Raw genomic sequence first — 21,747 nt, 5'->3', positions numbered from 1 at the left:
GGAGCGATGGGGATAAATTTCGAGGCATAATGCATCCCCTTGCGCCTGCTTTGCGTCTGGCCTTGGAAGAGAGGATGTCAGCGAGCCTAACAAGTAAATCCAAGTACTGTCTTTACGATGAAGGATCACGCTTGAGGAAGAAAATCCTGAATTATAGGGATTTAAAATATATTAGATCCCTCCCGGCAGGATGTGTAGCTGATGATCATTCCCATTAGATCAACCCTTTCTAAAAAAGATGCGTAGCCCATGTGCAGGTTTACTTGAAAGTAAGTCTCGCTGCTTTCCGTGGCGCTTACTCCCTAGTTAAGCCCCTGGGTTGGATAGTAGCTTGTACCTGTTGACTTTTACGGTGGAAAGTCTTATCTGCTTGAAATAGAAATTTGGTCATGTTATGTTCCTACACAGCAGATCACTCTCAGCGTGATATTTTGGAGGAGGGTGTTACTGTCATTCACACACATACACACACACACACACACACACACACCACTAACCCTACTTTGCACAGTGTAAGACCAGAGTTAGGGATATTAAAGATAACCATTTTTAAAAGGAGTCGTCCTAGCCTAAGTATATAGCGTAGAACGGGTGGTGGTATTTAAAACTAAACCTCTGGGTCAGATTCTCACGCCGTGAATTGCAGTGCAGCGCTGAGGAAGTCACCCTCGCCTTCTCTTCCAGAAACTTTTAAGTATGGATAAAGCATTAGGATGAGCAAACAAAAAACAACAAACCCTCCCATAGGAGAGGTGAGTAAGAAAAATCACTGGATTCAAAGCTAGGGGGGAGACAGACAGACAGACAGACAGAGAGTCATACAGAGGATCTCTAAGCTCTTTCCGAGTGAGAGAGAGAGAGAGAGCGAGCAAGCATTTGTTCTGCAGTTTTACCCGAGCGATGACGTATCTGCTAGGGAAGATTTCGTGCCTTTTCTTCAGCAGAAATCTGCCCAGATCAAGAAGTAGAAAAAGAAAGGAGAAGAGTTTACTCGGAGGAATATATAGCGCAAGAGTTGGGAAGTACAAAGGCTCAACTGCAGCGCGCGACAAACTTTCTCTTTCCCTCCTCCCTCCCTCTCCCCCCCCCCCCTATTTTCCTCTGTGCTCATTTCTCCCCTCCCTTCAGAGAGCGGTGAGGAAGGAGGGGGAGAGAGAAAAAACTTTTCAGCCAATCAGCTGTGTGCCAGCCCTCCAGGGGCAGGCCTGCCATTGGCTGAAAGTTTCTAAGGTGAAATAGCAGAGGAGAGTATTTATTAAAGAGACCCAGAGAGAAAGTTAGTAGAGCTGAGCTTGAAGCCGACTAGGTGATTTTGGGAGCCTATATATATATATATATCCTTTTTTCTCCTTCTCTACCTTCCAAACTCCGAGGAACTTTTTCTCCTTCTTTTTTGAAAGGGGTGGAATATATATTTTAATATATATTCTTCCGACAGCCCCTCATTGACTATCCACGAAAAAGCTGCCCACATGTCCGTTGCTTGAGAGCAAATATCTGCAGCAGCAGCAGCAGCAGCAGCAGCAGCGATTTTGCAAAAGCGTCCGAGATCCGAGGTCTTCTTTCCAGTTTCTGCAACCCAGGCGGGACATTTTTGGTGCCCCTTGCGAACTTTTCCTTGTCGTTGCCGCTGGGCTCGCCTCTTTTCATGCAGTTTTAAGAGACCCTGCCACTTTCGCTTTTTCACCCCTCCCCACCCTCCTCTTCCTCCCCCCACCCACCCCCTCTTCCCACCCCCTCTTGCTCGCTTTTTTCATTTCCACCGATATCCTCCCCCGGGTCGCTTTCTCGCATGAATCTCCTCGACCCTTTCCTGAAGATGACCGAGGAGCAGGAGAAATGCCTGTCCGGCGCCCCCAGCCCCACCATGTCGGACGATTCGGCCGGCTCCCCTTGCCCGTCGGGCTCCGGATCAGACACCGAGAACACGCGTCCCCAAGAGAACACCTTCCCCAAAAGCGACCCGGACCTGAAGAAAGAGAGCGACGAGGACAAGTTCCCCGTGTGCATCCGAGAAGCCGTCAGCCAGGTCTTGAAGGGCTACGACTGGACGCTCGTGCCCATGCCCGTGCGCGTGAACGGATCCAGCAAGAACAAGCCCCACGTCAAGCGCCCCATGAACGCCTTCATGGTGTGGGCGCAGGCCGCGCGCAGGAAGCTCGCAGACCAGTATCCGCACCTGCACAATGCCGAGCTGAGCAAGACGCTGGGCAAACTCTGGAGGTAAGCGCTGGGGATGGGCGCAACGGGGGGGAAGGAAGCGGGTTGCCAAAGGGGCGCTGGCACGCTTGCTCCGGAGGAAGCGTGCAGAGGATCGCAGCCCATAGTTAGAGGGACGGGGAGGGTCTCCATGGTTTGATTGTTTAGCTTCAGGGGTGCCAACTTGAATAAAATATTCAATAAATAACTTAACAGATCAAAAGACATGGTGTACGCACATAATTTAAATGGCAATGCCCGTCAACTTTTTTTGGGGGGGTCGGCCCCCTCAAATATTTTATGAGGGGTGCGAAGGAACCTCAGCCCCTAGAAGTTGGCTCCTGTGCTTCGTTTTGCATCACCACGCCTTGGCAAAGACTACTTTCCGCCACTCGGGGTCTGTCTGTGCAGCATAGGAGCCAGTCCCAGGGGCCGAGGTCCCAAAGTTGCGCCCACCCCCCACCCCCCAGTTAATGGCCATTGCCATTGAAATGGTGTTTGTGTGCCACGTCTTGAGATCGATAATGTGGGGTGGGGCTTATCTGGAAACCACACACACACACACACACACACACACACACACACACAAAATATTTTATTCAAGTTTGCCTCCCTGCTCTGCAGGAGCAGGGCCAGAAGGGAGAAATTGCACGCGTGGGTTGGGTGCGCGCACGAGAGAGAGAGAGAGAGAGAGAGAGAGAGAGAGAGAGAGAGAGAGAGAGAGAGAGAATGTATGTTAACAGGGACAGACGTTTCCAAAGGGGTGGTTGGTGGGAATCGGGGGCTTGGAGATCCCATGCTGGGCTCCTCCTCCTCCTCCTCCGCAGAGGTAGCGTGGAGAGAGACCAACTAACGCGCAGCTCTTGGAGAGTGTGTCCATTGAACTTCACATGCAGGTGGCAAACCGGACTGGGTGGGAGCTACTTCTGAGTGCAATCCGATCGGGTTCTGCAAGAGAAGTTCTGGATCAAAATGTCGTTTGTACCTTGGTTTGTGGGCATATATGTTCATAGGAGCTAACTCCTAGAGGGCCCTTCATCCTCCCTCCATTAAAATATTTGAGGGGGCCAGGACCCCCCAAAAAGTTAATGGGCACTGCCATTCAAATAGTGCGTGCGTGCCGTGTCATGTGATCAATTATGCAGGGCAGGGCTTACCTGCCCCCCCCCAATATTTTATTCAAGTTGGCACCACTGTATGTGTCCATATTTGAGGTCCTGTTTTAGCTTAGGGAAGGGAAGGCCATGCTCTGGTTCGGCAGCATTGCTGTGTTCAATGAGATGCCAACACCAGAAAATAAGGCTGTAATGTGTACTTCCCCAGGAGGAAGTCCTAATAAACTCAAAGGGGCTCACAGCAAAGTAGACCTGCATAGGATTGCACTATAACAGCAACTAAATGATGAGGCAGTGCTAAACCCCTTATTTTTAAAGTGGCCTTGAGATTATGCCTAGGAGAGAGCTGTCCCATTAAAAAAAAAATATGCTGTGGTTACTCTGAAAGGCACTCTGCACATGCCCAGGAATAATTTATTTTGTACACACCTGCCCATTAAAAAACAAACACATTACAAGGTTGAGCTCTGACAACTCAAGCCCTGTTCTCAAGACAAAACATGAATGGCACACGTTTGGGTATGTGATGATTGTTGGTGTAAGTTGGCAAGTGTGGACCAATAGGAGGTTGAGTCGGAAAGATGACTTGCAACAGGAGGGAGGGGGAGAGGGAGGGAGCAGGGAGTTAAGAGAAAGTGAGTCAACTGATTGAAACATAAGCTTGTGACTTTCCACAAGAAAGAGAGAGAGAGAGAGATCAATGGTATTTGCGAATGAAAGGTTTATGTTGTTGTTGTTGAGTTTAGCTATAAAAAAAATGGTGGGCAGTTTGTGCTGGTGCCTGGAGGCACCCTAAGTGTTGGCTCCTAATCTGTATTTGTGTGAGTGTGTCCTGGGTTAGTTGGTGGGGGTGGGTGGGAATTGAGTGATGGCTCCAACCAAATTCCAAGTAAGGGGCCAGAGCAGAGTCCCTGTAGTGGCTCGATTTTTGTTATGTCTTTTTTGAAAGTAGCCAAAACACTCTGCTAATTTCTTGCAAGAGGAGCAGAGTTCTCAAAAGGGACCCTAAGATGATGTAGAAAAGGAACAGGCAGAGGCAAACTTAGCAGTACTGGACAACCAAGTCCTTTTCCTGACAGTGCTCAGAGGTCCCAGAGAAAGTTTCTAGTCTGCTCCTAAAAGGGGGAGAGAGAGAGAGAGAGAGAGAGAGAGAGAGAGAGGGGGGGGGAGAGGGAGAGGGAGAGGGAGAGAGAGAGAGAGAGAGAGAGAGAGAGAGAGAGAGAGAGAGAGAGAGAATGCTCAGATAGCAGGATGTCTAAAAACTGCCTTCCTTGCCAGCTTTGCTATGCCGCTAGGACATTTTGGCATAATGTCCTATGTTCACATATATCTGGATCGTGACCTTGGTATGACCAGAAGCCCATTTTGCACAACTTTGCAGCCTTCAACAGCTGCCTGGGACAGTGCTCTTGCAGACAGGGTGATATTTATTTAATTTTTTGCAAAATGAAATATGACCTAAGTGCTACATTCTGGAAATCTCTGCAGTTGACACCATTGTAAGTAACCACAAGGCCCTTTCTGTCTCGCCCAGGTTATTGAACGAGAGTGAGAAGCGCCCATTTGTGGAGGAGGCGGAAAGGCTGAGGGTGCAGCATAAAAAAGACCATCCAGACTATAAGTACCAGCCGCGAAGGAGAAAGTCGGTCAAGAATGGGCAGGCTGAGCAAGAGGAAGGATCTGAGCAAACTCACATCTCCCCGAATGCCATCTTCAAGGCCCTGCAGGCAGATTCTCCCCAGTCTTCATCCAGCATGAGTGAAGTGCATTCCCCTGGAGAACATTCTGGTAAGTGTGCCGTGTGCTGTGGTTCTGCTCGTAGAAATAATAGAATTGTAGAGTTGTTGGGGGTCATCTAGTCCAACCCCCTGCAAGGCAGGAATATGCCGTTGTCCCGTATGGGGATTGAACCTGAAACCTTGGCATTACCAGCACCACACTGAGTTGTCTATTATTCTTTTAATGAATTAGGCTGCTCCCATTCAGGTGGATGCAGAAAAAGAGCGCACTTAGCGATCTATTGCCCTTATGCATCCTGAAGCATCTCTATAGAACAGGATAACAGGTGCGATAGGGGCAAAGCACGTGCAGATGTGTGTGTCCTCTTTAGGTGACAGGTCATTGGCCACCACTGTCAGTAAGTACGTCTCACGGACGACAGCACACAGCATCATTTGCACACATTCAAAAGGGCTTTCTCTTTGCATAAGGCAATTGCTTCTGCCAGCAAAACGTCCCAATCCAGTTCGCACCTTTGCAAACCAGCTCTATAAACTGTCCTCTTTTTCAGCAGAGCACAGTCTCACAGGTACAAATTTCTTTGGCTGTACAAAACAACTGATCTAAGGAGCCATGCAGCTATCTTCAGTGGCAATTCCTTATTACTGGTCACCCTACCACCACCCTCTCGTTTCACTCACCTCCAGACAGAGTTAACCATTAATGGAATTATCATCGTAATACAACACCTCCTGCTTATATATATAAAAAAATGGCTGCTGTTAGATTTCCAGCGCTTTATGGCACTCTGTCTGGACCCCTTATCAGTAGGAAGATAGGCCCAGGTGTGGCCTGCCTGCAGTTTTGACTTCAAAGGGGGGTGGAGGGGAAAGTAGCATGCTGACTCTGACAGATGCCGTTTCTCTTGTGTTTCCTGCAGGACAGTCTCAAGGGCCACCGACCCCTCCCACTACCCCTAAAACAGATGTGCAGCCCGGGAAGCAGGACCTGAAACGGGAAGGGCGCCCCCAGCAGGAAGGAGGAAGGCAGCCGCCCCACATCGACTTCCGAGACGTGGACATTGGTGAGCTCAGCAGCGACGTCATCTCCAACATTGAGACCTTTGACGTCAATGAGTTTGACCAGTATCTCCCACCCAACGGCCACCCCGGGGTCCCGGCCACCCATGGCCAGCCCGGCCAAGTCACCTATACCGGCAGCTACGGAATCAGCAGCACAGCAGCTGCTCCAGCCGGCACAGGGCATGTCTGGATGTCCAAGCAGCCGCAGCAGCCGCAGCCGCCGTCTCAGCCGCAGCCGTCCCAAGCGCCGCAGCAGGCTCCGCAGCAACCCCAGCACACCTTGACCACGCTGAGCAGTGAGCCAGGGCAGGCCCAGCAGAGGACACACATCAAGACGGAGCAGCTGAGCCCCAGCCATTACAGCGAGCAACAGCAGCACTCGCCCCAGCAGATCAGCTACAGCTCCTTCAACCTGCAGCACTACAGCTCCTCCTACCCCACCATCACCCGCTCGCAGTATGACTACACAGACCACCAGAGCTCCAACTCGTACTACAGCCACGCTGCCGGCCAGAGCTCCAGCCTCTACTCTACCTTCACGTACATGAACCCTGCCCAGAGGCCGATGTACACGCCCATTGCAGACACTGCCGGGGTGCCTTCCATTCCTCAGACCCACAGCCCGCAACACTGGGAGCAGCCTGTCTACACACAGCTCACCAGGCCGTAAGGTTTTTGATGGACAGCAAAAAGCGTCTTCAGACTTTGGTGAAAGTTTCTTTTTTAAAAAAAGAAAAAGAAAGAAGCAGCAGCAAGCTAAACAAGTAAGAGAAAGGAAAATCCCAGAATGCTTTGTGTACTACAGCATCCTTCCGAAATCAGCTGGAGAATCCTGCTCCATAAACAAACATTCCATGGTGGACTTAGAACCTTTGCTTTGGAGGCGATTTTCATTCCCAAAACAGCCAGCTTAATTCGCCTAGGTATGGACTTGGTGATTATTTTTTAACAATAACTAAAAATGAAAAGCGAATAATTTTTTTATTATTACAAAACTCAAAAGTATTCCTCTGTGAGGAATATGCTCTATTCTAAGTATTTTGTTTCGTTTCGTTTAGTATGTACTGTGTATGATTCGTTACCAATTTGAGGGGATTTTATATGTTAATTGTACTTCTTGTTTTTAGAGAAACTTTTTTTTTTTTTAATGCTCCTTATTTCGACAGCTAAACAACACTTAGCAAAATGGCATGCCTTAGCCAGAGGTATTTTTGTATAGTTAATGGTCTTCTGCTTGTAGGCAGCAAAAAAAAAAATGTGGATAAAGGAAAAGCAAACCAGTGATCAGTTACTCAATGGGATGTTGTGGATTTGGAAAGAGACTTTATTTTTCCAGCTGGGAAGTAAAAGGGTTTTTTGCGGGGAGGAGGGAGGTTTGAAAGAAAAAGAAGATCTACACCTTAAGCCTTAAAGAAACACTATTGAAAAGCCTTAACAGCAACCCTGCAATATCTTCCAAGAGAGCTTGCGTAATTCTTTCTCTCACTGCCAAGGGGAAATACGAGGCTTCAGAGGAAGACAGTTCAGTTTTTTAAGGTCTGAAGCTCTCTCTCTCTCTTTTTAATGCAACCAGCAGCACCAGATTATAATGCCACAGATCCTACCATGACTTGCCTTCTTCAGCTTCTGGCACTGCCCCCTCCCCATGTGCGAAACAGATGCTGACCAGTCCATAGAAAACAGCCCCCCTGCAAAATCCATTATGAACCCAATTTTCAGGGCAGGGCAGGGATATCGACTTTAACAAAGGTCATGGATGACAGCACTGGTGTGTGTGTTTTTCTTTCTTTTCTTTTCTTTTTTAAAAAAGTATATATATTTATTTTGTGGCGGGGTTGGGGAGAGTTTTTTAATCAAGAGATTTTCCTCCATTACCCCCTTCCGCATTAGAAGTTCTTGTAATGTAAACAGAAATTCCAGAGTCGGTATATGGTGCCTAATCGTTAAATTATGGTCTAAATCAATAACCCCTTTATTTTATTTATCCCTCTCATTCCCATTTTTTTGGTACTTTTTATTATTATTATTCCTTCAGAATGTGTCTTAGGTTTGTACAAGTATGTCTGCTTCTCTTCTGTTCTCCCTTTCTTCTTCTTTTCCCTCCTGTTTGAGGATAAACTGGAAAAAAATATGTTGTTGTTTTTCATTGTAGACACAAAAGATTGCAAATGTAGTGTATCACTGAGTCATTTGCCTTATTTTCTGCCTCAGCTCTTCCAGATTTACATATTGCGCCTGGGAGTACACAGGCCAGCAGAGTTAAGGTAGTAGAATGGAGTGTACCACTTAAGCTTTGATGCTACTGTTGGGGCTGCCATTTTTAATGCTTCCCCCATGGGATTTTTATATTTAAACCCTCCATTGTTGTTGTTTATAATTGCAGGGAGTTCTTTTACAGGGGGTGAGGGGAAGCATTCGAAAGAAACGATACCCCCCAACTTGCAAACCAAAGTGGTACAATCCACTCTACTACCTCCAGATTCCACCACCTTCTATGGGTGTTGTAGGGCAGGCCTTGGTCTGTTCAAGAGAAGCAAAGCGACAGTGGGTGCAGCCACCAATCCCTGCTGCTTTGGAAGCCTGCTTCATTTCCATGGGGCTTGCACATTTCCATGGGGCTCATATTTGCCCCTTCAAAGCTCGATGGAAATGAACGACAGTTGCGGAGCAGCGGTTCTGGACTGGTAGCTGCCAAAGTGTGCAGCTCATCTTCCACCTCTTCACACTGTGTGATTTGGGAGGATATTTAGGGCAAGGAACTGACCTTTGGTGAAGTGGTGGCTGAACAGTTAAGGATTGCTTTTTTTAAAAAAAGATAGCCAACTTTTTTATTTTAAAAAAAGTTATATTTGTTAATGTTTTGTAGGGAATACAGTAGAAGAAAATCTTAAAGCACTCTTATAATATGGTATCTTTTCTACTTCTATATTAAAAAAGCAGATATTTCTAAAGTATTTCTGTAACTTAAAAACAATCTTTCCTTTTTTAAAAAAATCAGTTTTAGGTAAGGTTGGGTTTCCGTTTTGTTTCCGTTTTGTTTGCAAATCCCTTTTGGTTCTCTGTACAACTTACCTTTTTGTATATTATTGTTTGCAATAAATATACGTTTTATTAAACTTTAAATGAAGTGGAGCTTGTTTAACTGCCGTATCCATAACTGAAGCAATGTTACCTCCTTTTTTAATATAAAAATGACCAATGAATTTTTGTTGTTGTTCTTTAGTCATTTAGTTATGTCCGAATCTTCATGACCTCATGGACCAGAGCATGCCAGGCACTCCTGTCTTCCACTGCCTCACGCAGTCTGGTCAGACTCATGTTTGTAGCTTCGAGAACACTGTCCAACCATCTTGTCCTCTGTCGTCCCCTTAACACTCTCCAACCACCTTATCCTCTGTCTTCTCCTTGTGCCCTCAACATCAGGGTCTTTTCCAGGGAGTCTTCTCTTCTCATGAGGTGGCCAAAGTATTGGAGCCTCAGCTTCAGGATCTGTCCTTCCAGTGAGCACTCAGAGCTGATTTCCTTCAGAATGGATTGGTTTGATCTTCTTGCAGTCCATGGGACTCTCAAGTGTCTCCTCCAGCACCATAATTCAAAAGCATCAATTTGTCAGCGAACAGCCTTCTTTATGGTCCAGTTCTCACTTCCATACATCACTATTGGGAAAACCATAGCTTTAACTATTAGATCAATACATACCTGTCACTGATCCAATGGATCTGCCCTCCCCAGTTCTCAAACTATAACCAGTTCTTGTGGCCCACTCAGAATATTCTTAAATTGGATAGATTAATCCATGTCTCCCATAGAGGTAATGTTGGTATATGTGCCCAGGGCTATTTTTTCTAGAAAGAAGGTGCCAGAATTCACCATCCTCTCCGCTGTGGGACCTGCAATGGTGCCGACCCAAAAGGTGCCAGAACTGCACTCCTACTGAAAAGAAGTCTTGCGTACAGCTCTGCAAACAGATTAAGGAAGAGAGGCACCATTTCATAGTTACCAACCCACCCAAGAATTTTCACGACTTCACATTTCCAGAATCTCCACTGATACTTGGGCTGCTTCTGAGATTATTCCTTAGTGGAGGAGTTTCCAGACCCTGAAATGGAAACGGGCTTTTCAGACCATAGGAACAACAAGTCATCTCTGACTGCCATTGCCTATATCAGACTGATTCCCAGCACAAGTCAAAGGACCGACGGAGGGTGAATGGACTGGCTTTGTGTGTCGTCCCCCCCGCACCCCACCCTGGTCACACAATGTATGCAAATGCCAGACCCTCTCCAAAGGTACCACCTTGAAATTTCAAACATAGCTGCACCATTTGTAGATAACCCATGAAAGAAATTGTGCACCATTCACACATGCCCTTAGGGAAAAGCACCTTTGGGTAAACGGAGAATTTGAATGGGGAAAGCAGCAATTGGGGTGAGGGCTTGTTTTACTCATTTAGGATATTTCCATCCAGCCCTTCATCATAACAGAATGGGGTACAGTGCACAAAATGAAATGCACTCCAAACCTTTCCTGACATGTCTCACTCTTTTCTCTCCTCCCCGTTAAATGTACATCCTGCCTTTTCTTCCCCCAAAATGCCTAAGACAGTCTACAAAAAAGCAATAAAACAATACATTGATTTTTTTAAAAAAAAGCAATTAAGAACATCTAAAAACTTTTTTTAAAAAAGCTGTAGGGATATTTTTGCACACATATGCATTTCATTTAAAGGTAGCCTTTGCATACACAACTTCAGATGTAACCTTCCTACCACAGATTAAGAATAGAAGGAAAGGGGGGACAGCTCCCCAAGGTTAGAATCAAAATACAACTAGTACACTAAAAATATAGAATCAGACATTATGACAGGCCACCACCACAGTGGTCCTATGGATAGACTTGGGGCTTGGGGGGGGGATGGTCCTAGATTCCACTTAAAGCTCCATGAAGAAACCATTTTGTGCTTTTAGGCAGATCATAGTCTGGCAGCCTCTGATCACATCTGTAAAAATGAGACATGGAAGGAAGTTTCCTTCAGACATTGAAACTATAATTTAAGACAGCCTCTGTCCATTGATTTAAATGGTTTATGCATAGCTTACTGCAGTCCCTCCAAGTGTCCCTATTTTCCAGGGACATCCCTGATTTGGGGAAGCCACCCCCGTTTCTGATTTGATACCAGAATGTCACACTTTTCCTTACGACATCCTGATTTTCATCGGACAAATGTTTAAGGATATGGAATTATCCGACCCCCGAGCCGTCTGAAGACAATCCTGTACAGTGGAAGCTTGGGTTGCGAATGTGATCCGTGCGGGAAGTACGTTCGCAACCCGCAGCACCGCGTCTGCGCATGCGTGGGTTGTGATTCGGTGCTTCTGCGCATGCGCAAAGCACGATTTAGAACTTCTGTGCATGCACAAGCACCGAAACCCAGAAGTAATCCGTTCTGGTACTTCTGAGTTTGGCGCAGTGTGCAACCCGAAATCACGCAACCCGAAATCAGGAAGCTTCTGTAACCTGAGGTATGACTGTATAGGGAAGCTTTTTAAAAAAATGTTTATTGTTTTATTATGTTTTTATATATGTTGGAAGCCACCCAGGGTGCCTGGGGCAACCCAGTAAGATGTGTGGGGTATACATAGTAAAAATTAAAAATTATGATTATGGAATGGGACCTTCCTATTTTCACTGGAGAAATGTTGGAGCATATGCAATTTTGTGCTGGGGCTGCAAAAGAAAATTGGACAAGTCACGTGCAAACGTGGCATACACGGTTTTAAGCACGATGGAGGAAGGATGCGAGGTAGACTGTTTGCTTTGGCATGAATCACTCAGGGAGTTTTTAAGATCATATTGACTCTCAGGTTTTCTCCAGCAAAAGAAACAGATGAAATCACTCCCTGGACCTCTCTGTTCTTCTAAACCCCTAGCTTTGCTGCTCTTCCTTGCCCTGAAGGCTATTGGTGTCCTTTTTGTGGGATTTCTGCCCACACACATTTTTGTTGTATGGTATGTATACATCTGGGAAACCTGGGACCCTCATACAAACCAGCATGTGGCCCCTGCTGCAGATTCCATCCACGAACCATCTGGGCACAGGACAGAGTATTTCCAGCCAGAGCAGTTGAGAAAACCAAAAGAAAAGTGAAATCTTTTATTATTATTATTCAGGTAGGCAGCCAGTGACCTAGATTTGATTGCTTCTGTTTAGTATCTTCGCGTTTGGTTTAGTTGTGGTTCTCATTGACTGTCCTATATATTTTCCAGGTTTCTCGTTGTGAGCTGCCTCACAATATGGTTTCATTTTAAAGGTGGGAGACAGATGAGTTTCAAATCAAAGAGGAATTTGGGGTTGGAGAAACCACACAGATTGGGAAAGAATGCAAAAGCTCCCCTCCCCCGCCAAGGAATGTGAATTCAGTCCCATGTAGAAGAGGGCCTCGGGAATTATCTCCCCTCTTCCTGCTCTCACAGTCCCTGCAGTCCAATCTAGCTTCTTCCTCTATTGCCCTTTAGGGTCAGTCCATATGACCATTAGGAGGCGCATGTTGACTTACTGCCTGTGGGGATGCGCTCAGGTTGCGCATCTCACCATCTGCGAAATTGTATCATGGATCTGGGGTAGAAATCTGTCACTCTCTTCCATTTTAGGTTCAGTTCCACTCGACAGGCAAGACCGAAGGAAAATATTTTCAGCTGGACGTTACTTAATATCCCAAGAAGTTGGAAGACACAATACATTCAGAGTAAAAAATTCTAGGTCTACACTAGATGCTTCAGTAAATAAGAACAGGAATGCAAATATATTGAGAGTGAATTATGAAGAGATGTAAAGATGCTAAATAGAAATAAATATACGGTATACCAGAACCTATAAATAAGCAAATGAAAATGAGAGAATCAGTGCAGCTCTGGACGTGGCAAAACAAGAATAGTCTGGTTGGGGGTCGCCTAAGATTCCATGGCTCCTCTTCTTCCTCTGTAAACTACATGTGGCATTGGAGTTGGTTTTCCATACTATCAGGAATATCACTTTTTTCTGTATGTACCGGTACATCCCACTATGCTCCTTCCACACTAGTGGCATACCCATCAACATTTCTCCAATGAAAATAGGGATGTCCTATTCCCTCCTCCTCCTCCTCCTCCTCCTCCTCCTCCTCCTCCTTCTTCTCTCCTACTCATCTGACTGGGTTGCCCCAGCCACACTGAGCAGCTTCCAACATATATAAAAATATAATAAAACATTTAACATTTAAAACATTCAACATTTAAAAACAGCGCTGCCTTTAGAAGTCTTCTAAAGGTTGTATAGTTTCTTATCTCCTTGGCTTGGGGAGGGGATAGTCACCTAACTCCATACCATCCAACAGTTCTGTAATGAAAACCTTCTAAGGAAAAGAGTGACATTCCAGGATCAAATCAGAAACCAGGATGGCTTCTGTAAATCTGGGACTGTCCAAGAGACAATTGGAGGGTCTGTGGTGACTATGACATAGCTGCTGTGGGTGGGCCAGTTCACCTGAACTATATATTGTGGGTTTTTTTGTGGCATGACACCCCTTTCTTTTGCTGCCCATAGCAGCCATTATGTGCTATCACTCATGGCACTTTTATCATGATATAAATACCTGCTAAATCTGTTCTAGGTTCCCTCAACCCTCTTGAGCAGATGTTCTCCAGTGTTTAAGGTAGAAGTAATCCCCACCCCCTTCTTCAGATGCCAGGGACCGAAACTGGGACATTCTGCATGGAAAACAGATGTTTTGCCCCTGAGTTACAGTCCGTCCCTCTATGAACCCATGGCAATCTCCACATCACAAGCAGACGGTCACAAGCAGCCTGCTTCTGTAGCTCTGAAAATATACCCTCTAGTCCAGGGGGCCCAAAATTTATTGGGCCTACCGCCCCTTTTCAGGGAAAAAAAAAGAAAAAGCTCAGCGGCCCCCTGGAAATCTACCTTCTTTAAGCAAACAAGCAGAAAGATGCAGAGGCAAATTTGTGTTCTTTCATGTACAGTGGAACCTCGGGTTGCAGATGTAATCCGTGACGGAGGCACGTCCGCAACCCACAGCCTTGGCATCCTGAAGCGCCACGTCTGCGAAGGCATTGGCGCAATTTGGCGTTTCTGCGCAGGCGTGAGCAGCAAAACCCAGAAGTAACCCGTTCCGATACTTCCGGGTTTCCCGCGGTCCACAACCCGAAAACACGTAACCTGAAGCGGCCATAACATGAGGTATGACTGTATCTATATTTTTACCTACGTCCTATATCTTGCATTTTGTGTGTTTGTTTGGAAAATAATCACTACGGCTTTAACGCAATGTTACAGCGGTAAGCATCGTTACACAACAGATGAAACATGTATGAATGATTTTTCAAACTTTTCTTCTTTCTTTATGCTTCCACTACCCCTTGTTTTTATTCAGCACCCCCCCATCTGCACCCGAGGCTACTACCGCCCCCTGGATCATTCCAGTGTTCCCAGGGGGTGGTGGCAGAGCAAGCCGATCGGGCGTCTGGGGCATTGCATGACCTGTACCTAGGATGCTTCACGGGGCCTCCGAGGAGTCTTCCTGCCTCCTCCCACTCAGCTGCCCTACAGCTGAGGGGGAGGCAGTGGACTGACTGTTTGGGGCAGCACGGAGCCTGCGGGCATCCAAACCACCACGTCACTCCCAGGAGAGATGCGTGGCTCGGGCATGCTGCAGGCCCCGTGGTGAGTGCTGCCTGGCATTTTGCCACCCCCCTCAGTGGTGACACCCAGGGTGGCCCGCCTCCACTGCACCCCCCTCCTCCACCCCTATGTATCTCCCACTTTGGGAAACACTGTTCTAGTTCAACAAACATAGCAGCGGTTTCAGATGGGCTTTGGCATAAGTGACTCCGATGTCTCTCCTATAGCATGTGAACAAAGCTTTCACTCCTAAACCTAAAAGTTCAAACACCTGTCACTCTTCTCATGCCGGCACTACGCTGAGCCAAGAATTTTCAAACTGCCTTTCTCTTGGGGCTTGTGACACTGACAGATGCCTTCTCTTGAGAAATGTACATTAAGGACTAGAGCCACATTTCAACACAAAGGTGAAAGCCTTTCCCATTAACTCCACTCCTTTCGAAATGACATTTGGGACTGACGTTTCGTGACTAGCTGAGACACATCAGCATATCGGCACAATAACTTCCCCTGTTTTGAGCGACTTTGGGAAAACACAAAAGAAGTTCCAGGCTGTGGAGAGACTCACGTTCCAAGCCTACTAAAGTTTGAAGCAAACACCTGTTCTGCAGTGTCTTTCAGCTACATACTTGTCTGACTCCTGTGCCAGCTGTTTGTCCTGTGAGGGCCAATGTTTCTCCCGAAGATGCATGGTTAAGGAAAAATAGCTGCTGCTTACATGGGCTGCAAAGGCTTTTAGTGAAGATCAGTCTAAATGTTGTTTTTGTGTGTGTGTGTTTCTTTTTAAAGTAGCCAGACAGCACCCGTGGAGTATTGAACTGCCATTAAGCAATTAGTGATTCTGCAAATGTAGAGTCGAAGTAACCGCTAGGCTAAGCTGGCCCCAGTCTAAATATTGTTGTATTTTGGGGGGGAGGGGACCCCATTCACCCTAGAAATTGAGAAATGGTAGGATTTTGATGATTTGGGGTGTGAAGGGAGAAAGACGAGCTGCAGAAGAATTCCTGGGCTAGCTTATACAAAAAATGACCTGGCCAAGCTAGGGCAATTAAGAAACAATACAGGGCCCTTGAGAGCATTGGCAATGCAAGAAAACTGTCCCCACCCCCTTGCCCTGAGGTGTGAACAGAAACTGGGGCTTTGGAAGGTTGCCAGGGTAGCTGAGTGTGAGGTGACTGGAAAAGAAAGCTTTTAGCAGAGTGTTCTGGGAAGAAGAAGGAAGAAGAAAGAGTGGGATCCATCTTGGGAAGGCTGGCTAGGAGAGATATGTGAACTCCAGGGCTACAGTGCTTTGGGAGACAAGCCCCTCTTGAAACGACCATGCTGTAAGATCTGGACTTCTTCCATGGAGACTGAAGGTGTATACAGGTAAATAAGCCATTTTTCTTAAAGCTACAACAGTCTTCGCCATGTTTTAATTCTCCAAATGAGTACTGACCCTGGGTGAGTGTCTGAAATCCCCTGGAGTCTTGCAGAGTGTGGGGGGTGGCACCCAACTTTTGTAAAAATATTACCGTATATGGCTGGGAAGGTGGCCGAGAAAAGCAATCAGTCTACAGCTGTAAACCTCGCACAGCATCACCAACGAACAGACGGAAACCAATTCACATGACCAAGGTTGAATTCATGCCACCAGTGGAAAGTGGAATAGAGTTTAGCACCCTTACATGCAAGTAGACCAGTTAATAGTTGGGTCTAAATTATGATAGCTTTACTACGGTGTCTTCTGCCCTACTAAAGCCAACAGTATGAAAAGCCTGGCTGTACCACTCAGACCCCAGTTCCTGCCTTCATGTATTCCACTTCCTACATAGTGCTATCTGAATCACACTCTTTTGCATGCTGCACAGCAAGATCAGGCCAGAATATTGTCCCAAGTGAAAAGCACCCCACATTGTGCATGGTATACCAGCATGTCAAACTGAAGGCTAGACTAGGGTTGTCATATTTCAAAAAGTGGAAGTCCAGGCACAAACACAGTTTCTGACGGCCGAATCCCAGCTATGGCTGGGAAATGTCAGACGTATGGCAACCCTAGGCTAGACGGCCTCCCATGTGTTGTAGATTTTTGAGGTGATGTTTACTGAGACCTTCTGTGGCTGCTGTAGGAGACATTAGTAGCCACAGTGGTTTGAGTAGCGAGTTTTTGACATGGAGGAACATTCAGAAATGAGAGCTTTCACCTGTGGCAAGAAATGATGCAGCCAGGAAGGAAGACTGTGGCATATGATTTATCTTTGAGCATCTGATGTGGTGGGCTTATGTTTACAAAAGCTTATGCCACAGTAAATCTTTAATGCGCCGCAAGACTCTGTGTGTGTGCGTGTGTGTTGCATGCGCAACAATATCTTTGCCTGGAATATTTCTGGGCGCAGAGATGGGCAGTGGCTGAGTTGAACCAAGTGGAGAACTGGAAATGAAGTGAATTGCGTCATCTTTTGTGCTTGGTCTGGGCAGAACAAAGTGAGGGGGCGGGCAGAGACCGGCCTATGAAGCACAAGGAAGTTTGTAAGGCAGGTTTGGCCAAGGAGGAAATAAATTTGGGTGCACAGACAACTCAAAAGCAAGGGAGCTCTGGCAATGTGGCAGGACAAGTTTGAGAACAGGTTGCGAGTGCTGCTGGCTAGAAAGCAGAGGGGCTGCACACAGGCGAGACAGAGGTGTGGGAGCAAGGTGCGCAACTCCCAGCTTTTGCCAAATTGCATCAGTGCCTTTTCTTTGCACATCCTCCCACTGTTGAGGATACCCTGGCCCATTTCTTCTTTCTGAAAAGCTACTGCTGCTGCTGCTTGCACTGGAAGAATGAAACAAAGAAAAGGAAGCAGGTAGCAGAGAATTTTTATTCCTGCAAGTTCCTCATCATCATATGGATGCCAGAGATATGAGAGGGACACAGCCACATGAGCGGAACCCGTTGTGCAGTCAGGGGTTTGTGTAGCCACTGTCCATATGGGGTTTCCTCCTTTACAGAAATGTGGCTCCCGCAGGGCTACAGCTGAAAGGCACTTGAGTAAACCTAGGATGAAATGCCAATGTGTAACTTCAGATCACAGATTCTCTCTCTCTCTCTCTCTCTCTCTCTCTCTCTCTCTCTCTCTCTCTCTCCTTCCTGCATCCTCCATTCTCACGCCAGCAGAACCCAAAACAATCTTCCATCCTTGACTGCACTGCACAGTGGACACTTTCAGCCAGCCCCCTCTGTTTGTGCACAGGGCAAAATTCAGAGGAGCAATGGGAGCCATCAGTCAGTCACCTGCAAAGTCTAATGCATTTGTCCTTCTTATCTGTTGCCCTGCTTCTCTGCCTGCAGCCCCCCACAGCCGCTTTTCTTGGGTTTTCTTGGCAGATGGTGACAGCAGTCACAAGATTAAAAGACACCTGCTTCTTGTGAGAAAAGCAATGACAAACCTAGACAGCATCTTAAAAAGCAGAGACATCACCTTGCCAACAAAGGCCCATATAGTTAAAGCTATGGTTTTCCCAGTAGTGATGTATGGAAGTGAGAGCTGGACCATAAAGAAGGCTGATCACCAAAGAATTGATGCTTTCGAATTATGGTGCTAGAGGAGACTCTTGAGAGTCCCATGGACTGCAAGAAGATCAAACCTATCCATTCTGAAGGAAATCAGCCCTGAGTGCTCACTGGAAGGACAGATCCTGAAGCTGAGGCTCCAATATTTGGCCACCTGGAAGAAGAGAAGACTCCCTGGAAAAGACCCCGATGTTGGGAAAGTTGAGGGCACAAGGAGAAGGGGACGAGATGGTTGGACAGTGTTCTTGAAGCTACTAACATGAGTTTGACCAAGCTGCAGGAGGCAGTGGAAGACAGGAGTGCCTGGCGTGCTCTGGTCCATGGGGTCATGAAGAGTCAGACATGACTAAATGACTGAACAAGACACACACACACACACACACCTATATCTATCTATATCTATCTATCTATCTATCTATCTATCTATCTATCTATCTATCATCTATCTATCTATCTATCATCTATCATCATCTATCATCACCTATAAATTCAAGAGTCTCTTATATCTTCAGTGAAACCCAGTTTGCTTCAGAACACAAATTTGAATTCAAGTTTCCCTCCACAAGTCTATCACACCACACAATTTAGCCTCCTTGATATTTCAGTAAAGGTCCCTGAAAAGCCAGCATGGGTCCACCTGATCGCTTGAGCAACCATTTCTTCCTGAAACACCTGTTTCAAATATTATGGCATCCACCTGCCCACTTTCTCCTAATGACATTCCTTTTCTCTCTTTCTCCACACCCCATTCTCTTCACCAGTTCTCTATGAATTTCCCAATCATCACCCTAGTCCCTGTACCAGTTTGTAATTAAGCCAAAGTTTAACTGACATAATCACGCATTCTTCCCCTGCCTACCCATCTTTTTATTTCCCCCTTCCTCTGCTGTATCTTCTGCTGTCTATTGGAGATTGTAAGCCCCTTGCGGCAGGGACCTCTTGCTTCTGTACTTTGTAAAGTGTCATACACATTGATGGTGCAGTAAATAAACAAAAATCCACAGACCTAGATTTGTGTGTGTCTTGGGCACAATAGAATCTGCTTTGAAATGGGTACTGCAAGTGTTAAACTGGGTTTTCTTTGCTTGGCGTGGGACCTCATTATTCCAAGTTTCTTGACCACCAAACAGCTATCACCAAGTAGAGTCTCACTCTATAAATTTTAAGCTGCTAATAATAAGGCTGGACAGGAGTTTTAAAGCTTCATTGGGCAGTTTAAAATTAACTTACTCCTGTCAGCTGGAAAATCAACGAATGTGATCCCAGTTTTGCTTCTTAAATCACTCTGAGTCTAGTGATCTCTTTGAAATGGAGTAAATTACATATTTGAAAATGCCAAAAAAAGAGACCATAACCATGAGCTCAATTGCAAAACTCCAAAAGAAACAGATGTTGAGTGAAAGAGCCTAAGACGAAATGGCCAAACTGCATGTTTTGCTGAGATATTAATCCCTCAGTTTGTCTGTTTTTTAATGCAGCCATAGGGGCAAAGAACTGTTAATTCAATCAGAAAAACTGCATAGCAGAGTTGACTCTTCCTTATGTTCCAATTCCCTGATCTATATTGCTCCCTCTAGGTATTATTTGCTAAATGGGGGAAAATACAAGCCTGTGTATCTTGTATCTGTACCCCTGACCCCAGCATGGGACAAATAGTCGGTTGGGAGGGAAGTCCTTAAGAGTGCAATTCTGTACAGTATATGTATTTTCAGAAAGTCCCATTCAGTGTATATCAAATTGTAGCCTTAGACTGGGAAAATGGAATGGAGATGGGTCATGAATGATATGGTAGTAGTAATTTTTTTGTCACTTTCTAAACTGCCCTTCATGAGTTAAGATACAAGAACAGCTTACAACAATTACGTTAAAACAATAAAATACAACATCCTGTGTTCAAACAAGTTAAAACTGTTATTATTCAGAATATTTATATCCTACTTTATAGCCCTGAGAGGCTTTCAAAGTAGCGTGCAAAAGATTCTCAAAACGAAAATCTCATTCAAGCCTGATATTGGCAACAGAAATAACATGGTGTCCTCACGGCGCCAGGATAATCCAGGCGGCATTTCCTGCCTTCATCCTCAGCCTTCCTCTGGTGTTGCCTTTGGCCTCTGCCTACTAAAGCAGAAGAGGACCTCTGAGACAAGGGAGAAGGTATGAGCAGCTGGAACTAGCTTGCAGGGCCTGTGAAGGAGGTAACTCTTGCCTTATTGGCAGTTGCCAGGCATCAGTTTCCATTGAGGACCCCTGAGGAACTCACTCAGCCCATGATGTGGAGGCAAGTCTTCCCTTGGCTGGTAGGGCTGAGCAATATATTGATACATCATCCAAAACTGGTTTGAAGTCTATATTGTGATATATCGGGTCCTCCCTTAAAGAGGGCATGTGTTGCAGTGAGACCCGGATAACCAACACCCTGTGTTGCGGGTGGGTACGATTGGACAGCCACAACACCCAATTGGTAGGTCCCTCAAAACTGGGTACAATCTAGCCAATGGGACACAGTCCAAACTGTTTGAGGGACCTATTTATACCCATGCACATGACCCAGAGCTTCCTCTTTCGGCGCGTGCATTCGGAACACCTGCCCACCTCTCCCTACTTTTAGGGTTTTGCGCTTGACCTTGCTATGCCATTGTATGTCGTTGGGACAGGGGCACGGCAGGAATTTTCCCCACTTGGCTGATTGGCTGTTGCCATTTGGGTTTCGCCTGCCGCATAGCAAATCGTCACAACTTGTAAGGTTGCGGATAAGCTCTGGTTCAGGTGATAGGGATGGGAGAAAGCTCTTGCCATCCGTATGAGAAGGGTATTCCATTAAAGGAATCCAGGGACTTGATGGTTTGGTCAACCCCTGTGAGGGGGTTGTGCCTGTGCCTGAGTCCAGGGGGACATTTGGGTGGCGGAGATAGCCTGTTCCCGGCTTTCCACTTATCCAGGTGTTCACCCTTGGCTGACCTATGCTGGAACCCTGGGTCAGCGCTACCTGCATGGCAGGGAGCTAGTCGAACCAGAGCCTATGCAACCAGTCACATTCTGTAATCAATAAAGTTGTGGCCAAAAACCAAAACCAAAATTTGAGTCAAGTGTGAATTTATTTAGGGGGGAGGTTTCTGAGTCTGAACACGCAACAGTTTTGTAATTTTTGACTGGGCAATACATTGTGAATCATGAAGTGTGTGTGCACGCTATACAAAAATGACAATACAGGAAAAACCATGAAGCCAGCCAATTGCCTGTACGTAGCTCCAACCTTATCAATATATCACGGTGTCTAGCTGGAGATACATTGTGATGCTGAAAACTAGATATCCCCCCCCCCTTCCCAGTAGGAGTGTCAGTGAGAACTTGGGTACCACTTACCAAGGTACTGTCAGGGACTGGGCAGAGGAGGAATGGTGGAGACCGCCTCCCCATCATCAC

General features: G+C 46.2%; 1 protein-coding gene across 1 annotated transcript; it reads left to right on the top strand.

The window, feature by feature from the left end:
• Window positions 1-1,284: 1,284 nt before the first annotated feature.
• On the top strand, window positions 1,285-9,238 carry SOX9 (SRY-box transcription factor 9). Its single transcript, XM_083598820.1, has 3 exons — window positions 1,285-2,223; window positions 4,849-5,102; window positions 5,974-9,238. Exons 1-3 carry the CDS (start codon window positions 1,793-1,795, stop codon window positions 6,783-6,785), a joined length of 1,497 nt encoding a protein of 498 aa, XP_083454946.1. The 5' UTR covers window positions 1,285-1,792; the 3' UTR covers window positions 6,786-9,238.
• The last annotated feature ends 12,509 nt before the right edge of the window (window positions 9,239-21,747 follow it).

This window comes from Podarcis filfolensis, assembly GCF_964270895.1.
Source record: "Podarcis filfolensis genome assembly, chromosome: 2".
Taxonomy (NCBI): Eukaryota; Metazoa; Chordata; class Lepidosauria; order Squamata; family Lacertidae; genus Podarcis; species Podarcis filfolensis.
This window is presented reverse-complemented; position numbering and strand designations above follow the sequence as displayed.